The sequence below is a fragment of the Rhipicephalus microplus genome, chromosome 3 (assembly GCF_043290135.1).
Source record: "Rhipicephalus microplus isolate Deutch F79 chromosome 3, USDA_Rmic, whole genome shotgun sequence".
NCBI classification, from domain to species: domain Eukaryota; kingdom Metazoa; phylum Arthropoda; class Arachnida; order Ixodida; family Ixodidae; genus Rhipicephalus; species Rhipicephalus microplus.
In genome coordinates this window covers 282455395-282477040 of record NC_134702.1, presented here as the reverse complement: position 1 = coordinate 282477040, position 21646 = coordinate 282455395, and the positions used below count along the sequence as shown (strand labels likewise).

The 21646-nt window shown below is 43.3% G+C and overlaps 1 protein-coding gene across 1 annotated transcript; it reads left to right on the top strand.

Annotated features, from left to right (window-relative positions):
• The first annotated feature begins 15370 nt into the window (after positions 1-15370).
• Positions 15371-21537, top strand: LOC142803561 (uncharacterized). The gene is made up of 3 exons (XM_075888684.1): positions 15371-15570; positions 19621-19721; positions 21176-21537. The coding sequence occupies exons 1-3, from the start codon at positions 15552-15554 to the stop codon at positions 21458-21460; spliced, it is 405 nt and encodes a 134-aa protein (XP_075744799.1). The 5' UTR covers positions 15371-15551; the 3' UTR covers positions 21461-21537.
• Positions 21538-21646: the final 109 nt, after the last annotated feature.

Here is a 21646-nt window from a genome sequence, read left to right as displayed (position 1 = left end):
GAGAGGAGCAAGAGTGGGGTGCTCATCGAAAGGGTAAAGCAGCTTTAGGAGAGCATACCATGAAGGGAAGTGCAGAAGAGAACGAAAGGAATGATCGTCCCGGTTTCGATAATCAAACGCGTCTAACTCCACTATTACAGCACCGTTTCGAAAAATTCTCACAGCTCCGTGTTTGTCATACACTCGTTCACAATTCCCCACCACAATTGAACTTCGACCTCTCGGTGGTTTACGAGCCCTCTAAAAGGAAGGGGTCTGCAACGCTTTTTCTTGTGAATTCTGCAGCACTGAAGTTTGTGTAGTGCTGAATACTGATGAACACAAAAAGAATTATCGAAATTGGAACACGGTAAAGGACGTTATTAGCCTTCAAAGTTCAAAACGTCAGCAGATAACAAAAAAAAACAATTCCTTTCCCATTTCACTCTGAGTCTCCCACTAACATCAAAGGCCATTTCAAATCACCTCTTATAGAGACAGTCTTCTTGAGAACTTGATTATTCTTTCAATGGCACGATTGTTTTTTACTGTGAACTGAAGACAGTTTCGTAAAATGCAAGTGATTGTGCTTTCAGTTGTCAACGTGTTCTTACCTGCACGATCAATGTGGTCAGATGACAGCTCTTGCAAAAGCAAGAGAAAAATTGCCTCAGACAGGAGGGCGAAGTGGCGGAAATATCTTGGCAGTAGCACAGGGTAGCAGCATGGTAAACAGTAAAATAGCAGCCAGTTTCGCCACTCGTGCGCCTTCCAATAGCACCTCTCTCGTAGCGTGCGAGGCAGCCGGGTGAAATGATGTGGAGGACGAATGTTCAGCAGGCGTTTGTTGATCACCCTCAAGGTGCTTGGACGTCCTGTAGGGGGGCAGCAAAGAGTTCTAGTCAACTACTAGTAAGAAATTCTCCATATGATTTTAATGGTCCCCTGAAGCATTCCAAAGGAAGCTTTTTATGAAACACTAAAAACATCATTACATGGCAACTTCATGCATTCATGTTACTGCTGCGGACAGTGACATAGTGGACGCGGTGTTGTTTGCTGACCCAATAGACATGAGTTTGATCCCATGCATAGCAGTACCATTTTGACAAAGGCGAAGTGCTAGAAGTGCAAGTGCTGCATGATATATGGGCATGCTTAAAGAAGCACTGACATCAAATTTCAAGATCAAGATATGCCCATGATTTGATCGCTTGGTATGAGTAGGCCTTTTTGGCCAAATGTGAATGACATGGAATGCGAGGAAGTTATTTTAATTCGATGTCAAACAGCGTAGAGAAGCTAAGGAGAGAAAACTGGAAATATACTGCCCTGCGACATCAACACAAGAGCTGCGTGTTCGGTGTGATAAATTCCACAAATACCACCCTGAGTGACGATACGCTAGTAACAATGACGTCGACGATCTGAGTGTGTTTGGAGCCGACTCCCAGCCATGCTCTCACTATTGACTCTCCTTGCTGTGTTGAAGCGTGCGTGCAATTCATAGTGTTGCATCGACTGATTTGGCATGTGTTCCGCAGCATGAGTACTAACATTCAATGTGACAATACGTGCCAGAATGTCGAGAAACTGCTGCGCAGTGACAACCGGCATGTCAAGGCGTGGAAAAAGAAGAAATAGCGTGGCGTTTCATGCCTTTCCAAGCCACGAACCTCAACATAGCCAGTGAGTTGATGCGCTGATGGACAGAGAGACTAGACGCCTAAGAATAGCCACATTTGCTCGCTTCACTTTGCGCCGAGCTGCTCCAGGGTAAATTCTGTGTTGGTGAATAAGGTGGGTTTCACTGGCAGTATGAGGCTCCTTGTGAGGGCCGGGGCTAAAGGAAGAGGGGAAGAACGAGTTGGCACTGCTTAAGCTAGCCGGCCAAAAATGCATGGAGAGGCTTTAGTCTACATAATCAGAGACACAGCTGAACTGACTGCACGTGCGCTCCTAGCAGACGAAACGCCAGTGTGCGTGACGTCACCATTTTTTGTGAAAGCAACATCAGCTATGCAGCGGCCTAGGTGTGGCCGCGAGGTAGCGCTGACAGCACTACAATTTGACGGCTTTCGACTCATTTTGAACCTCAATCGATAGCAGATATATAAATCTATATTACAGATATTCATTCGTACCTCAGATGCGTTTTAGGTCGCGAATAGCTACTAAAGGGACGATAGCTACTCGTTGACGCGGAAATCTGGACATGAGTAAACTTGATGTCAGTGCTCCTTTAAGAGCTCCAGGTAGTAAAAATTTCCAGAAACCTCAACTATGCTTGATAATCATATGGTGTGCTTGATAACCATATGGTGATTCTGGCATGTGAAATCCCCAAAACAACATTCCTGTTACAGCTAGACATTACGCTAGGTGGCATTAGTATTCTTGTTTGAGAAAACAATGTGCTGTTTACATTTGAACACTTGAAGGGGCACTTTGCAAAAAGCCTTGGCTGGTTTCGTGGACCTAGATTGATTTATCCATAGACTACGTGCCATTGTTCACTACAGTATTTTCTACATTGGTCAAATGCCAGGCTTTTCTGATACCGATTTCCATCATTTTCCAGAAGAAGCTTTCGAGAAAAAAAAAGTATCGCCCGTTCAAGCAAGCAAACCTTCAAATAGGGGAAGATGCCAAAGTGTACATGAGACGGCTTCATACAAACACATGTATGTCAAAAATTTGGCAGCAATACAAAAGTGGGCCATATGCACTGTTCTAAAATATTTATCCGTAATACTTCAACCATGAGCTGTATGGTGCACTCACCCATGTAGTATGGCTCATTGCTGTTTGACGAGTCGAACCAATACTCAGCAAACTGCCTTGTTACGCCCATCAGAACACTATGCATATACTCCACTGTATAGCCCAACACAAGGTCGAAATGTGGGAATTTCACCAGTGGTGACACCCCTTTCAAGCCATTGACTGGGGTCTTTAGTCTAGATGCCAGGGTCATGTCTCTTCGGATGCCTGCTGATGTCCTCTCCACATCAGGTTCTGCATTCAAGTATATTAGGCGCCCTGCAATGAAATAAAGCAGAAACAAGATAAGTATTTCACTGAGTAAATGCTATAGAGATTCCTTAAGGGCACAAGCACCACCAAACAGGCGCACAAGCTACTTGTTCATGGGAAAGTGGGTACGCCCCAACAACTGCCATGACAAGCACACTGCCTTCACACGTTTACTTTTGAACCTGTACCGTGCCAGCACTTTTGAAATGAAGCAAATTTTGCAAGGTGCAGCATATTGCAGTGTATTCAGTCGTGAATTTCTGTGTTCACCTTCGATAGTGTCTGTGATTTCCGCTGTCTAGTGTTTATGTGTGCCACTGTTGAACCAGCTGAGTGGTTCTGAAGTATCGTTTTTCTTTTTTTTCACCCGTTTGCTACATGGCATAGATTAAAACAAAAAGATTCAAGTTGATTTATATGTGGTGTTTATTGTCCCGAAACCACCAAATGATTATGAGAGACACCATAGTGAAAGGCTCCGGAAATTTCGACCACCTGTGGTTCTTTAACGTGCACCCAAATCTGAGCACACGGGCCTACAACATTTCCGCCTCCATCGGAAACGCAGCTGCCACAGCCGGGATAAAAAAAAAGGAGGATTCAAGTCAGCTTTCTAGATAACGTCCAGGATCAGTCAATGAAATTAACGGATGCATTTGGAATAAAGGTTCATGAACACTCAATGAGCAAAGGCGAGGTTCTGTTGAGAATGTGAGAGGGTACAGTTTCAATTTATTAAAATGAGATACCTAATCTAGACAGTTAGCTTTCATCCCCACTAGAAGCAACAAATGATGACCATCTACCACCCTTTGTTCGTTTTAACAGCAGGTGTTGGATTTTACAGTTGCCGATGCTGTTGTGAAGTGTTTGCGCAAAGGTGACCATAATACCGTAGATATATGTACTGACATAAGCAATATGAGATGCAACACTAATAGTACTGTTTAAATGCAGTTGGTGAGTGCAAAATTGTTCATGAAATTGACTGCTCTATAGAGAGAAACGATATCTTTAGCAACGCCATAGTGTCACGGGTTCGATCTCAACTGCAATGGTTGCATTTCTATGGATGCAAAATGGTAGGGGCCTGTGTGTTCCCAGTGCAGGTTAGAGGAACATAAAATGGTTGAAATTTCCACAGCCCTCCATCACGGCATCCCTCATTTTCATATGGTTTTTAGGATGTTAAATACTTCATGTACTTATATTTACTGTTAATATTATTGCGCTTACGTCACATTCACCTCTGTACAAGCTAGAGGGTGGAGCACCGGACCTGCGCACGACCCGGGAAATTTTATTTTGTTGTGGCACAAAACAAAAAAATTACCATTTCAAAAATGTGACTTTACTACCTTCCCTCCTTCCAAGAAATTTCTGGCTATGCCTCTGTCATTGACTAAACATCAATTTGGTATTTCAACTCATATTGCTCACAATGCCTTTTGACAACATCGGCACAATGAGCACATACTGCTCAAATGCCATATTCGACATACATTCTTTCGGTAGTACCTACACTGACTGAATTATTTTTTCCAAATTTTGCGCACAGAGAAGACACATGTAGGTGCATTTGTAAGAATATTCACTAAATGGCAACATGTTCTTTCTTTTTTGCACTCCCACACACTGAACGAACAGTGAGCAGCTGCAAAGTGTACTTACGCCACACAAACACTTTTCCTCATACAGAACTATTGGGAATTCTCGAATTGCCTGAAAAAAAGACTACTGATGATGCTCAAGCATTATGAAAGCTTGTTTAGGCACTCTGCTTTATGAATTTTCGTGCACTTACCCTCTTGGCTTTCTCCACAAGCCAGGCACCACGGGCAGCCAAAAAAGCCGTTGAACTGAACTTGGTTTCCAACTGCTGCCCTCGCCGGTGCATCAACACAGACACAGATGGTGTAAATCTTGCTGTGAATAACAGTTGAAGAGTATTTCCAAATAAGTTCGCCAGTCCTACACAAGGATTCAACAAACTTCTCCAGAAAGACCAGCATGTTGCGGTTTTTTCGTCCGTACCATAAGCCTCCAAGAATAACATTCTTATACCTGTAGGGTGCAGGAAGTTCATTTATTATCATTTGTATGGGCCATATTGAGAAATAAGATGATTTGTATAAAGGGCTGCCATCGGTGTTCAAGGTAATAGTCAAATCGCTCCACCTTAACACACCCTTTTCTCGCAAAGTGCGGTGCATCATGCCACTAGTGATGTCACGAATCAAGTGGCATCCGACTTCTGCCTGCTGCTTCAACTTGCTGAGGTTCTCAAACAAAACACCAGAGAGACTTTCTATAGTGCTGGAAAGTTGCATTCCAACATCCAGAATGGAAAAAAATGTGCCCCCGCTTTTTACGTCCGACACCTTCACAGTACTCTGGCAGACACTGCAAGTCAGGTGGATTTTGTCGCTAGAAATGTCGAGCAGCTTGCCACACTGACTACAGCAATATTGGTATTTGCTGACGGAATCGCATTTCGCGGACCACAATTTCCTCAGTAGGTATTTCGACTGCGGCAGGCCGCACTTTTCGAAACCGAACAAGGCTTCCACAAGTTTTAACAAGTCGTCCACAGCAGACCAGGAAAGGCCGTGAGCCGCTATGAACGACATTATTAGAACGATAGCGACTGCAATTGTGGTTGCTGATCCCGGAAGTGTTTTTGTTCTAAAATCCGTGACGCATCTGGCAAGCAATTCTGATTCGTCGAACGAGGCCACAGAACTACGGTCGCCAGAAATATCTCCTTCGGCTCCAGGGTTTTGGTCTCGATTTACAGAAGCGTCGTCTTCACAAAGATAGTCACCACTATCTTCTTCGGTTCCGGAGCTTGGGTCTTGATCTGTATCTCGGAAAGATCGAGTGTCACCGTCTTCACTGTCATTTTCTGAACGATTGCTTTCGTTGTCAGGGCATTCCTCGGGGCTTTGGTATGCATTGTCGCCCACGCCATGCGCGCTGTTGAAAAAGTCGTCGCTTCCTTCTGGCACCTCTGTTCGTACTCCTATAGAACTCGTGTCAACAGAACAGCCGTCCGTGAGACATCGATCTCCTGGTGATGTCTGGGACGCGTGAGAACTGTCTGGTGGCGGGTTCAAAACACCCGCGAGACGAGTCGTAGCGGTCGCCGAAGCACTGCTGGTCGACTGCTGGCTGTACCATCGCGTCGAACGGGGTACTACAAATTCAATGTCTGGTTTTAAATACAGCTTTCGACGTTTCTTTGCAGTTAGTTGACTCATGACTAGCTAAGCAAAGCACAACTGAAGACCACGATACGATAGTGGAGGTAACGATACGGATGACGACGGATGAATGACAGCATTAACCGCAGTAGCAATATAGTCGGTATAGTGCCTGGAATGTAAACGTATGAAAAATAAACATAGTGGCGGAATGCAGACAATGTAAAAGCAAAACATGTAACGATCAGCAACCCACTAAATAAAAGTTGGCGCTGTGGTAGATAGTGGTGTTTAGATTCTTGCGATTGACGTGTACTTTTGTTATGTAGAGCACGTAACAGGTGGTCATAAAAGTAGTCGCTTCAAGGAATGCACTATTTTTGTTATCTGCAAGTTTATCACTGCACAGACTTTTTTTAACAAAGGACGGGACCGAGAGATTGTCTGTCCATGGTTAGAGTTTCATAAAATAATGGTCTGCTCATAACTGTTATTATTGCCCACTGATATGGCTACCTAAAAGTACTTTCCTTCATAAGCCTATCATTGAATGCCTCTGTATAAAGAGCCAGCTCCGAAACGAGAATTTTCCACCGGCAGCTGTCGATTGTCTAAATTTGTCATGTCTCAACAGCACTTCCCGGAAACCTGACCCCAAAGTTTATCCGCTGAATCAACTGAAAGAGCCGGAAAAAGGACTAAGTAAAATCACTAAACACTACCGATTCTGTATATCCGTCTTTTCTCCATGTTTGCAGTTCTCTGAGCGCAATGCTTCAAGCCCGCATATCCACTTTCCACGCACTCGAGCCACCCCAGGTCACACCTGCATTACTACCATGCAGGTCACTGCAGAAGCTGGGGGGGGGGGTTAAACTTCTGCCCCCACCCCAAAAGAAATCTTTGGCTGCATCCTGGGTCCTGGGTACAGGTAGACACCTCGGATAACCTGAGATAGTGAACACGCTGGAGATTGACGTAAGAAAATGTTGCCGCTTATAGTTGCCCTCAGTGCACATGCATATATTTGCATTAATTTAACATGTAAAGATGCAGACGTGATTGCTGGCCAATGTCGACATGTCGACATGCAACTACCTCAATTTTAGTTATGCCGCAGGGCACCATCGATCGCTGCAGCATTACTGTTGGTCCTCCTTTGCCGATCTGAAGTACATGTACGTGTTACTCACATGAGTATACTCACGGGATAAAACGTGCTATTATTATTTTTTTTGCTTTGACGACTTGTACGCGCAAGTACTCGAGATAGAAATATTATGTCGTGACGAATGTGGTTTCTATAAAGGCAATGTTGGCTCTGATCTTCGCGTCCGAGTCGAAATTATATGCCGATATTTCAAGATGGGCTCATTACTTAATAAACAATTGTATCGGACCAGTTCTTATGAATCCATCTGTGTAGAAAGCGCAGTCACTATTACACAGAACAAACAACACAAGCGCTTAAGAGACGTTAATAATGAAGAGCCCGCCGAACTAGAAATGTAAGTCAATAAACAATTGTATCGGGCCAGTTGGCATGAATCCATCTTGGTAGGAAGTGTAGGCACTATTACACAGAAGACACAACATAAGCGCTTGTGTTGTGTGTCCTGTGTAATAGTGGCTGCACTTTCTACCAAGATGGACTCAATACTTATCCCTAAATTAGCCTAATACAATCCCGAAGGTGGACATTCACATGCCGTGTGGCATGTGCATCAATTCTTTCCCGTTGCTCCACTGCTGATCCCGAAGGTCTGCGTTTGAATCCGGATTTCTAGTAGAGGCGAATATGCTTGAGGCCCTTGTATTTAGATTTCGGTGGACGTTTATGGATTCCATGTGGTCGCCGCTAAGGTGCATCTCTCATTTGTCATTGTTTCGGAACGTTAAACAGCAACATTTATATTGTTATTGTGAGTGTTATCATTCCGCAATTACATTTCAAATATGCGAATGCCTATCGTTTCGATAATCATAGCAAGCCGTGCACTTTTCTTTTTTATTGTGTCGTTCAGTGAATATCGCATAAAAGCAGTGCGGTGGTTTATAGGCTGGTTTCTTCCTTAATTGATTGGTATTATCTTGTCGTGCCTGTATATTCATAAATAACATTATGGGTGATGTGTAAAACACGCACGTCTACCAACGTCTTGAAAAATAAGCAAGAAAAAAAAGATGCAATCAAGTACATTTTATTTATTCCTCCAGTGTCCTGTTACGCGGTAGATGTGGCGTGTGTTCGCATTTTGGATCCGAGCAAACTACAAGTTTTGTAATGTTCCAGCTGGTATCGTAACTCATTTCCTTAAACATAACGCTACCTTATAACATGTTCGCCCCACAAACCCACCAGCCCTTTCTCAAAATAGAAGTAAAAAACACCCTCAAGAAGCAATACAGGTAAGTAAACTAAAAATACTAAGCAGACCTTTCGAGTTTAATGAGTTGTGATTACATTGTTCTACAACAGTCCAAATCATGAAAACTCAAACACAATCCTTTCTTTTTAAAAACTTACTAGTATGCTTTGTCATCTAAAGGCAAAAATGCACTATTTTACGCGCACATTTACTTCACAATACACATACTATGGTATATTTCTTACACAATAGGTGGCGCCACAAACACTAAACGTTTTTCAAGTCAGGTCGTTGGCTTGTTCAGTTTAGCCAATCCAAGAGCAGTACTCTACGTTTGAAGTACTGGATGTTTTGGATGAGTCCTGTGAGACGTGCCACGGCAGTAGTCCCTGAAGTCTTTCTTTTTTTGTTTTTGAAGGTGAGTGTTGATTTTGCGCTCCCGCTTAATTATGCCGGCAGCACCGAAGGTGGCCTACGTCGTTTACGACGATGGCTACCGGGCTATAGGGAGCGTGAAGCTCGTTAAGGACTTCAAGCCGGCGAGTGTGGCTGACTGCCAAAAACACAAAGAAATATATTGGAAGACCAATGAAGCAGGGCACGTCGACGAAGGGTATTATCGAGGAGACGTCATCCTCCTTGGTGGTGAGTTCTGCCTTCTTTGAGGTGTTAATTTTGGTGGCATTTAGGAATCCGTTTTACAATACAGGAAAAATGTGTGGCAGACGTCGCTGCTTGCACGTGCGTTATTCGGTGCGTAGTCAAAATAAGACGCACGGAATGGCTTCTGTGTTTTCAGTGTGCCTTATTTGACCCGTTGGTGGTGGTTGCGCAACTACTACTAAGTTGTTCATGCTTATTAGCCCACGTAGCTCTTTTCGTGTGCACGTGGTGGTCGTCTCGGGCACTCAATTTATGATTTGGAATACGGTATGATCTTGCGGGCTGCTATACAAAGAGGCAAAACATTTTTCATGTATACTCTAAATGTCATTGGAATGTTTCAGCAGTCTTTCAGTCCACAAACGCACCACAATTGGGCTTAATCAAAACACGTGCGCAGCAGGAAAAACAGCGAGCAAGTGATCATTCTGTAATGTAGAAAACCAGAAGACAAATTGTGCACTTATTCACAGTGACAGTCATCCCGGTGGACGCAAAGATAATTAGAATGTCCGTGGAATGTTATATTGTGCAGCTGGTCGAGTAGTTTAAAGCGTGCGGTCCGTTGGCATATAGGCAGTTCAGGCTGGTTAGGCCTGTTCGGTAATGCAGGTATATACTTTGTAACAACGCCATAAATGTCATCATCTGCCTTTCAAGATCGTATTATTAATCATTTCAATGCTAAAACAACTCTTACTGCTTATTGTTAACCTAAATAAAACCCCACCCCTTATGTAATGCCCCTCCTAGAAAGGGGGGCCTTTAAGGTAATAAACTGAACTGAATGCCCAACTTGCGATCAGCTGAGCTACACATATTTTCTGATTATCTTGTTCTATTTTAAGTTGATGCAATCTTTGCACCTAGACATTTCAATTGACAAGATCTTTGAACTGCTGCATGCGGAAGCTATAAGTAAATGGCAATGCCAAAAGTATTTTGATGAGTTTAATATAATTAGATATTTTTTTCTCTGGAATAGATTGCAATGGTAATAAAATAAAACTTCAAAAAGCTACTGCGGAACAGTTAATAAGCATTCCTAGTTGCTCACACAGACTGAATTACGTTCAAAAGCTTTGACTAATTGTTTTGATGTGTTCCAATAGCTCATATGTGATCACCTGGTAAATTAATTGAGATTGTGCTATAACTAGCAACATGTGGTTTGTCTCAAGGTTTAAATACTTGCATAACTCTTACCATCAGTTATTGACTTGCATCATCTAGAAGCGAATGCATGTACAGCACAGCTTTCTTTCTGCAGAACCAAGCTTTTGTGGTAGAATAGATATGTAGTTGTACTTTGCATGCATTTGTGGTCTTCATACCACATTGGTGCTTTAGTGGCCTGCTAAAATTCAATTTCGTTTGATAATTTCTGTAGCCACCTTCAGTGACCTGATCCAGAAGATGGGCAAGAAACGGCTGTCGGTTCCTGGCACTGTCTTTTACGACATAGAGAGTGAAGAAGAGACAACTGAAAAGGTAACATACATGAAACTTTGTTTTCTTGAAATCGTCCGTGACCTGCATCAGGCACCTGGGCAAGAAATGACTACTGCATTTTCAAATATAGGTGCTAATACTATGCTGCCAGATTTGGTACTTATAGCACTTATAACTGTATTGAAATGGCATATTTCTAAATTTCATGAAGCTGCAAAACAAGGACGACATGTTCCCTCGTGACTGCGTTTGGCAGTTTTATAGCAGTGGAAGTTGCTCAGAAGTTCTTTGAAAGGACAAAAGTCTTGGAGAGCTCTTCTTAAGGGGCACTATGTGTAGATAATGCAGCTAGTGTACACTGAGCATCAATTTTGAAGTGGTGATCAAATTACAGCTTCTTGAATAATCACCCTCCCAGTGGACAATTCCCATTTCGCGGTTTTATATCGAGCAACAGTCTTCTGATGTGTACGGGACACAGGAGATGCAAAGTCAGGGTTGCAGCACTCTTACAACCGATAGGTGGCAAAACATACTGAGAAACTCTCCCATTGCTTTCGCAACAGCTGAGAAGGCCTTAAGGAAAGGAGCATGCATGTGCAGTCTGTTGTGGCTATTGTCTGACAAAGAGGGGAGGGTTGTCCTTACAGGGTATTAGGACAAGAAGTGCTGTAGAATACTGGTTATAACTTGATTATTTATGAAAAAGTCAGTGATAACTGGTAATCAATGACAAGTAAACCTAATTGAGTTACCCAGAATGTTAGTTTTCGAAAAGTAATTGATTTATTTGAAACTTGTGTATAAATCTGATCAGTGTACACTAAGCTAGGTAGGCATAATATGGCTGCTTGTTACACAAATGGTAACTTTGCCTTGCACAGAGTGACATTAGAGAGAATAGCAGGCACAGAGCAGCAACTTCCAGCATTTTGGTTACAATTTACATAGTGACCTATGTTAAATTTCACAGATATGCATTTGTCAGCTTTTTAGATGACATTGTGTGTTAGTGTTGTTGCTTTTATCCTATTATGTGGCAAAAGTTGGTGTGGCATAGTTGTTTTTGTTGCAGTCATGGTAACTATGTGTTTATTGATGTTGTGATGCAGCTAAGAATTTTTCTCGACAATTTAGCACAAGTCTGGGGTGTGTGGAAATTGCACTGTTTGAAATCGAATATCACTGCAACTGTGGTGGTTATCGGGACGTTTTGCAATGTGAGAGATGTTATACCCTTGCCACATGGCAAATTCAATGCCATTCACAACAAATTACATTAAGCGGACCTAATTTCATTTTACCTGCGTGCTGTCCCATGACAAAAACAAATGTCATTTTGAAATGATGACCATGACCTCAGCCCTCCTGACCCATGGCTTTGGGAAAAATAAACATATAATAAAACTTGTATGTAACATGCGTGTATCCACAAAAAATAATTTTTATGGGTGGAAAGGTGCACCTATAATAAAAAAAGTGGCAGTTTTAAATAAAACCTTGCCACAGCTGCACGACACACTCAAATATCGTTGGCCGATGGTATGACCGGGCATGAGTACAGTCAACTGAAGCAAGGTGCACAACCTCCTCCCCCGCTGCAGAAATGAGACGGCAGCAACGATTTCGTGTAGTCACCACCTTGGTAACCACATGAATATTATCCACAATACAGGCAATAATGACAACAGGGCACAAACGAAACATGCCCTGCGTTCAGCTGCTGTCATGGAGAGAAGCTTCTTTTTAACGCTATGGCATTAGAGAGCTCGATTTGCAGAAATTCCGGCATAGGCATCATTGGTTGTGAGCGAAAAATCATCTTATGCGCTACTGAAAAACTGAGAATGATGCAAATAAAATAAACAATAAAAATTCTTGAGACGCAGTTCGTTCGCATGGCAAGCGGATGTTCTACCACACGGCCACGCATCTGTTTAGAAATACAATGAACGAACTTCCTCTGCTTGGAAATGCAGTGGAATTACCATTCATACTTAACAAACACACACATCCTGTATACATGCTTTACAATGCAACATGAAATATTGCAGTAATAATGCGTGGTACAACCTGCCATTTCTAGCGGGCATCATAACATGTCATTATCATAATGCCTTGGAGGTTTAAAACTGGTCACCCACTACCAAAGGCACATGCGCTACTGTACCTATTCCCTTAAGGCCACGTAGTGGGTGCGTAAGAAGTTCGAAAAGGTTTCATGCACCAAGTGTTCGATGCACGTAGTAGCAACAGGATATACATATTGCCTTCAACTCCTAAAAACAAAGCTTTACCCCCGAATGCAGAGATGTTACTCGACTCGTACTTGACTCGTTCTTGACTCAAGACAGTCTTGCCGGTCGCCATAAATCGTTCTCGAACTTGCGAATGACTTGAAGGCGACTTGGCTCGGTCGAAGTCAGGACAAGTTTCAAGTCAGCTGCGGGGCTAACTTGAAAGCGACTTCACGCGTCATTGCAACATGGCCACCTCTCGAATGGACGTCGCGTGAAAGGTGGCCGCTTTTGAGTTTGCTTGCCTCGCCATAAGCGTAGCATTTTTTGAGGCGCACTGCCTGCCGAAGATTATCGGAACCGCTTTACGTGACCAAGGAAATCCGATGGAGTTGTACGACGAGCAACAATTCCACGCTAGGTACAGATTCATGAAGAACGTCATGGGGCAGCTGCTCGTTATGTTGCCACTTCGTGAAAGTGGGGACAACCGAAGACAGCCCGTGCATCCAGTGTTATAGCTGCTGATGGCTCTCAGGTTTTACAGCGCTGGCACATTCGAACCAGTCACCGGAAATTTCGTCCGCATTCCGTAGTCGACAGTGTGCCGTGCAGTCGGAAAAGTTACGCTACTCATCGCAAAGCACCGGTACGCGATGCTGGTGTGCTTTCCGCAGCCGGCGGACTGTTATGAAGTGGCTGAGTTCCCTTGCGTTACAGGTTGTGTCGACTACACACACGTGCGTATTATTAGCCCCGGTGTCGACAACGCCGAAGTGTTCCGTAACCGCAAAGGCTATTTCTGTTTTTCTATAACACGACGACACTTTCCGCCTCTTTCGGTAAAAAAAAAATTGACTTGGTGCTGTGTCCGTGTGCGTCGTCTATCCTTTCGTCCCGTCTAATGCGCTGTTTCTCGGTCAGAAAGGCATTGCTTGTAGTACAACGCTACGTAAAATTACACACACAAAAAAAGAGGTGCCCCTATCACGGGTTTTTTTATCTGCGTCACCATCATGCAGCGATACATTGCTGCACCCCGCGAGACAGAATTCTGCTGAGGGCAATGTCCTGACCCCCGCTTTTTCTCTTGTTTACCGAGCTCAACAAAAGGATACCAATCACATTTGTTCCTAGAACTTGTTTTTTTTTTCATAATAACTGCGACCTAGCCCGTTACAGGCATGCACACATGCGAACAGAGAGGCAAATACCGTGAAAATCGCGTCACCTCGTGAGCCAGGTCAGCACAAATACATGCCATGGCGTTCGAATGAGAAAAAAAAAACGACGAAGGAACCCAACGCGATGCTTGTTTCTCCTCCAAACAAGCAACCGTGGAGAAACGCACCGCATTTGGGTGGCCACTAATACCAGCGGGCAACGAACGCTTTACAGAAGCAACACTGCGCATCGTTGTGGTGGCAGGCGCCACGTGCCGCTCGTTAGCCGTAAAATGGCAACAATATGCTTGTGACTCTTCGTTTTTATAGTTATTTTAAAACGTAGCGTCTTTTTTGGTGTAATGCATGCCTTACGCGAACAACTTCATTATTACCCTCGTTAGCAGGCGAGCAGCGTGTTTCTGCTTTGAAGCTCGTTCTTGACTTGATCAAGCAAGACAGCCTGAGCATCTATGAAACGCAAAGGCTGACTTGGGCGTTTTGAAGTCCGCTGCTTGCTTCGCGCCGACTTGCTCAAGTTAAGTTGAAGTCGCGAGCCAAGTAACATCTCTGCATTCGGGGGTTAGGGTCCCTTAATTTGTTTTTTTTAACTTATGCACCTGCTATTATGTCATCAAGCCAGTAATAAGTTGAGCTAGTAAGGAACGAGATCTTCATAAATTATAAAATGTATATATACTGAAGTTATAGCCATTTCCCTAAAAGTCTCTGACATTGAGACTACTCAGTCAGAAATCGAATGCGATTGTGTTGCAGGAACTCGTTCCACAGAAAAGGTCGTTTTCATCAAATGGCATTAGTTTCCACGTGTGACTGCAAAGAAAGGATATTGCAAACGAAGGACATTAGATTTGCTGTGTGACAGGGTGTTAGGATGCTCACTAGTCATGGCTGGAATACGCTACATATCATTTTGACATATGGTGCAGTAGCGCAAATTTGATGGGGACACTGAGGACAAGAAAACACTGCACTCGCTAGTCTCACAAACAGTGGCGTGTTTTCTTGTCCTCAGGTCCTCGTCGAAGTTGCGCTACTATACCATATGTTGAAATGATATCTCACCAACTAGCCCAGCTTTCAACCCTACTGAACTTCATATGCTAGGTAGTTGCTACAACCTGAATTATGTTTGTATCAATGGAGCGTGTATGTTTCCTGGCATATTTGCTCGTTTTCGGCTTCTAATCAGTGATGTTGGCTTTGGGTTGATGTGTTTATTTGCTAGCATTCAAAAAAAGAAAAAAGAAAAAAATCAGCAACCAAGAACAAAGAGGCGCCGAAGCAGTGCGAGTTCCGAAGAAGAGCTTGTCGAACTGAGTCGGCTCGAAAAAGAGAGGAACATTACGAGGCAGCTCAAGAAAAAAAAACAAAAGACTAGAGGAAAGAATAGAAGTACTCGAGAAAAGAAATGACAAGCTGCAAGACATGCTGCAAAACGAACTCAGTAAGTTATATTTATTCCATGCTGCCTTTTAGAATTTTTAAAAAACATTTTCATGCAGTCAGTGAGTGCTGTGGTTATGTGTACCCTAACACATTTACTTTGGCATCTTCATGTTATTTCGATGCTTTTTGTTCCACAATAAGGATGTAGTACCTGAAAAACCCTTTGGATTAATGTTGTACAGTCGACATCCGATTTCGCGGACACTCAAGGGATTGCGAAAGGTCCGGAAAATCAGGCAGTCTGGAAAAACGAATGCAAGTAAAATTACACTTTTTGAATTGGTATTTTTCACTGGCAGAAAAGGTCACAGCAAGAGTACAGGATTCTCGTTGCAATTCAGCAAGTGCATCATTTAGGTTGCCCCGAAAAAAGCCGTTTGTAATAGAAAAAAAGCGAAAAGAAAAAATTTTATGTGACCGACGCTACTGCATTTGTAAAAATTAAGTGCTAAAAGGACTCTCTTATTTTCGTTTGCACGGAGTTCCACTTGCCCCGATTATGTTTGCCTCAATATCAGCTGATGTCATGCTGTCACTGTACACCTATGACGATGTCATGCTCGCGTCAACACCGAACTTGTTGCCCGTGTAGGCTCTGCCTCTTTGATCTATGTGTCGGAGTTGTCGAAACCTTTAGTAACTCGAATGATTTCATCACCGGTAAATTCCGCACACAGCTCAAGATTTTCGCTAGCGTCGGCAAAGCCCTCCAAGGTTATCTTGGCTGAAATCGAAACACCAGCACGGTGTGGGTCGTTGAAGCAACGACCGCATTTGGAAGTTCTTTACACACGCTGCCCTCTCTAGGTGAGACTGTCGTCTCGGCGTACATTTTAAAGCTGGCGTGGCAAAAACAGTTCCTGGGAGTCTGTTGTGTTACCGCCTTCTATGAGTAGGGAAGCATGCCGGCGGCAGACTATAGGTCAACAGCGTAGCTTTCCCGCCGAATCACAGCCTTATAGTAACATTAGTAACAGCACCATGCAGTTGTGGCCACAGGTTTGTCTAAGCCACGGCTGGCTACAAATTGGCGTGCGCTGGATTCCGGCATTTCTGGTGTCAAGGGTACGGCTGCCACGTCACAGTGGGTTCGAGGGTACGAAAAGAACCAAAATAGTGGTGCTGATAGTGAGTTCAACTTCGCTGTTAGCAGTAAAAAGTTAGCAGGAAAATCGCACGGTGAAAGCTATAAATGTCCGAAATTTTTGACTTTTTAATACATTGACTGTATGGGGAACTTGATGGTGCCACAGATCAGTCCGAGAAATCAGGCATGTCCAGTATTTCGGTAGTCCGAGAAATCGGATGTTAACTGTATGATCAGAGTTAAGAAAACCAAAACAATGCAGCCCTTTATAGAATCAGATTTGTGTGAGAGAGTGGCCACTTAGTATGGAAACAGCTGTGATAGTTGCTGAATGTTGTTTCCTTCTACGACAGTGCAGTAGTTACAGCAGCACTAGCAGGAAACAGCAGCCAGCAAAGCATATGTTCTGTATGAATGGACTCCGCTCCTCCTACCCTTTTTCACCAAACTCTAGACGGCTCCAGCAAGGTAACAGAAAAAATTGTGGCTTCAGGCACGATGCCATCAGACACCACCCATCAAAGTGCATTCTTTCTCATTATATTCATATGTACCGGGGGGGGGGGGATTCAGGCGGCTTAGCAGAGGAGGAGCATATAACGTCATGACCCACCCTGCTGGAACTATTAGTTTTCTTCAAAAAAATTCCGTAACAAAAATGAATCTCTTTAGTAGGATTCGACCATTAGAGAGGACTGCCTTTGAAAACTATAAGGAACAGTTTGAATTGTCTGACCCTTAGAGGAGTTGTTAGTGTACAACTGTCTCAAGGGCAGGGCTGGGCAGTATCGCGATAGTATTTCAGAGATACGTTTGAGTGTCTGTATTGCTGTATCGAGATACTTCTTAAAAATGTATTTGTATCTCAGTAGTGAAATACTTTTACGATGTATCGCCCGTATCGCAATACTATCCAGGGCATGGGTATGTGGTTACTTTTTTTTAGAAATGAGCTGAGACGTGTTTACAATGGCAAAAAAAAAACATATGCTGTGACCTTAGCATTGTGTGGCGAGATATGCACCCACCATTTCTACATTTATTTTCAGGGGGTAACTGACTCCTACCTTTTTGATAAAAGCTAGTTGCTTTTCTACCCGCATTTCATTGTGCATGCAGAACTGGAATGTGTTTGAATAATCACCTGCTTGGGAGCTTGCCAATAATGTTATGCTGCAATTTTGAATTCCAGCAGTGAGGAGCATTGAATATGGCACATTGGGCGCCAACCAACAGCGTCGTTTTTAAAATGTGTTCCCTCATGCCAATTTAACGAGCAGTGCTTCTTTTTTCTTGTTTTTTTTTCTTGTTTTTTGTGGCATCTATTTGAAAAAGCGGAACTTATCGAGGAAGCCACAAACCACCCAAAAAATTTGGTGTGTGGTGCCGTAAGCCATCAACGATACTTCTTTCTCCAAAGCATTTCTGGAAGACAGCAAGTGCGGCCACACGCTTGCTAATCCTAGTCAAATGGGACCAGAACAGTTTGAAGTTTCCCGTCTGCAGAAAAAAACACACAACATCAGGTACCGGCATTGACTTGGTGCAACTGACAAACCAGAATATATCGGTGGTGTCTCACTTGTCGCTAGAACCAACAGCATCTGCACAATGCAGACTAGCAGGGCTGCTGACCTACAGCAAGTGCACAGAGATCTCTTAGCATCCGGCTACTCGAACTCTGGTTAAACGCCAGCTCTTTCAGCCGCAAAGATCTGATCGTGTGTTCCCAAGATAACGTGCCGCTATACTGTACGTGTCTGATGCGTGCGAGTCAGGCACTAGTTCAAAAACCATTACGATGTCCAAGTAGTTCCGTTCCTACAAATCGCATTATCGGCTGGTAAAGATGAAGGACAAAAAAGAAAGGTATCTTGATGCTTATTGGATACCTTGTGGACTGTGATTGTGTATATATCAGTGAGACTGGAAATTTTGAAGATCAGGTCAGAAGGCATGTAAAATGATGTCAACGAGGTAAAGGTGTCTTCCAATGCCTTGGCAAAACACCCTGCCCCACCGGGGTGGTCTAGTGGCTAAGGTACTCGGCTGCTAACCCGCAGGGCGCGGGTTGGAATCCCGGCTGTGGCGGCTGCATTTCCGATGGAGGCGGAAATGTTGTAGGCCCGTGTGCTCAGATTTGGGTGCACGTTAAAGAACCCCAGGTGGTCTAAATTTCCGGAGCCCTCCACTACGGCGTCTCTCATAATTATTTAGTGGTTTTGGGACGTTAAACCCCACTCAATCAATGGCAAAACAAATATCAATGAATGGCAAAACACCCTGAAAACTTGAGCAATAAAATATATTAGAATAACGGCATAAGCTTAGAAAAAAAAACTCTTCAGGACACCACTTGCAATGAATGCTGATTTAAACAATGGATACACATAACACATTGAACCATTGATAACACATGGAACCTTCATTCTTATCTACACTCGCGGTTTTGAGTCACTTTTTAAGTCCTCATAAGCATATTTTCACTCCGTCTAGTTGTCACTCTGAACAAGACTCCCATCATGAGAGCTGAAATGTCTTATTTGTATTCCTTTTTATGGTTGGTGTCATTGATTTATCATGTTCTCACCCTAACAGGCTTCAGTCAATATCTCAACTTCACCCATCTGTTTGAGTAGAATGTATACTACACTATGCATGGGATTAATTTCTTTTTGTTTATAACACGTTTTCTAGAGAGTAAATTGGTAAGGCAACTTGGTTGGAGCACTTCAGAGTATGAAAGAGTTTTATGGCACCCGAGGATTTTAGCAAAAAGCACTCCGGTAAAATCGGGCAAAATATCAGCCTGACGCGCTGGTGTAGCTTTGAGCAAATACAACATAATTATGTTTGTATTAATCATGTTGTAATATTTTGAAGTTCTGAAAAAGTAATGCTTCGTTCAGGATGCAATTAAGAAATGTGCGCTCTCTATTTTTCACATTTGCTCTCTTACAGAAACATTGGCCAGCCGTTCCTGTTGCGGCCACCAATGCAGCACATCTACTAATCATGGCGCCTATGAACATGAGGCCACCCACAGGAGCATTCAAGAGAAGGTATGAGCTTATGACAACGCATTAAGATGCTTCATCAAGTGCGAAAAGTGGCCGTCAGCACCAACAAAAGTGACAAATAATAACTTGTGATGCCATCGTCGTGGCATCAGAAATAAGTTTCCCAAATTGGTCGTGTCATCACGACGTCACATGATGTCATTGCTTGTTCTAAGGTTGCCTATCCCGGAGGCACTTGCGAAACAACTGGGAGTGCAGAAAGCTGTTGGGAGTCGTGGCGGGTCAATACAATCGACTTAAAGGAAAAGGAAGATTTTCGTTATCTGTTGTTTTAAAGCAGCCGTGAAGGGGATTGAAGCTGTGCCCAGTTATTTTCCTGCTTCAGTAATGATTAGACATGCCGATTTCAAAACATTTCGATGCAATATTCAGTCAACCGTGTGCATCATCCCACATTGCTGCACAACTTATGAAAGAGGAAATATCTTTATGGTGGCACAATCGAACCAGTATGGTACTACAAACCTCACTCAACTATGACTTGGCAAACATGGCTGTGCTGCCATGTTTTGTTAACGGAGACTTCTCATAGGTCGACTTGAAGTGATGTCAGCAGTACAGTTAAGGCAAATGTGCGAGCTGGAGAATCAAAGTTGTCGACCTTTATTGTTGGATTACCGGTCCAGAAGCCTTTTGTGCCAAGGAAGTGCTTATTTTGAAATAAAATTGTGTTTTAGTGGTATGTATCAGCTAGTGAACTTTAATTTACCTGCCTCAAGAAGCGGAAAGTCTCACGTCACTGTTGCCGTGCACAACGTTGCCCGGCTTTTTATTGTACGGTTGCCGACACTACTAGCGAAACTAAAGCACCAGGAGCCGCATCAGCAACAGCGGCCATCGATCAATTTCCTACAATAGGCTCCGAAATGACAGACATGTTTTGGCTCAAGATGGCACGGCCTGTCTAGTTTAACCAGGAAAAAGTTGAATTTTCTAACCACTTGCGCTATTCTTCATTGTAAATCCCGGCGGTTCTTTTTTCATGAGAAACAACTCAACAAGCAGCATTTTTTACGTCTTTTGATACTTGGAAGGTTCTTTATTTAGTGAGCTAGTTTAATTACCAGTGATTAATTGTAGGCAGTTTGTCTGACGTCATAAGGATCATTTCGCGAACGTCCTACTGCGGCGCATTTGTTCCCGTGCATTTACCTCAATTTCTCGGTAAGTAGGGCACTGCTGTTGATAATACTGTCGTTTTAGATGACATACAATGAGCTGTCACTGTCCCCTGAATTGTTATTTGTTAATTAAGCATGTTTGAGTTAATGATATTTCACTATATTGCACCAAAAACAAAGGGACAAAAGCATAATGGAGTGAGTTTAGACAAGTTAGATACAATTATAAAACTGACAAAAACAAATTCGATTCAACTTGCAAAAAGAAAGCTGTATGCTTCAAAAGTGTAATTTAGATTTTTTTTGCATTTTCAGGCAAGGCCGTTGCAGTTCATGCAGCCATCGCCACCGTCGCCACCGCCACCGTCGCCACCACTACCGTCGCCACCACCACTATGGCCGTGCTCGCCGTTGTCTCCACAAGGGTGGTCAGCAACGCTGCCTTTGCCACCGCCGCAGCACTTATTGCTACCAGAGCCTCCGTCGCCTTCTTCAGAGCAGCCACGGATGCAGCCATGCCCATTGATGCCACCGGTACCACACCCTGGAACCACTTCAAGTGGTTCTCAAGAACCTACCAGCCAGGGGTGTACTTTATAATTGAAATGGCTGTTTCTTTGTTGTTGTTTTTTTTTCAATTCGATTTAGGGGTTATATTGTCAAGCTAGCCTCCTGTACATTTTCAGTTTGTTTATTTAATCAATATACATCTGGTCATTGTTAGTGGTATGTAGACAAGTATTTTAAAGTTGAGCAAATGCAGTGTGACCATCTGTCAATGTCGAA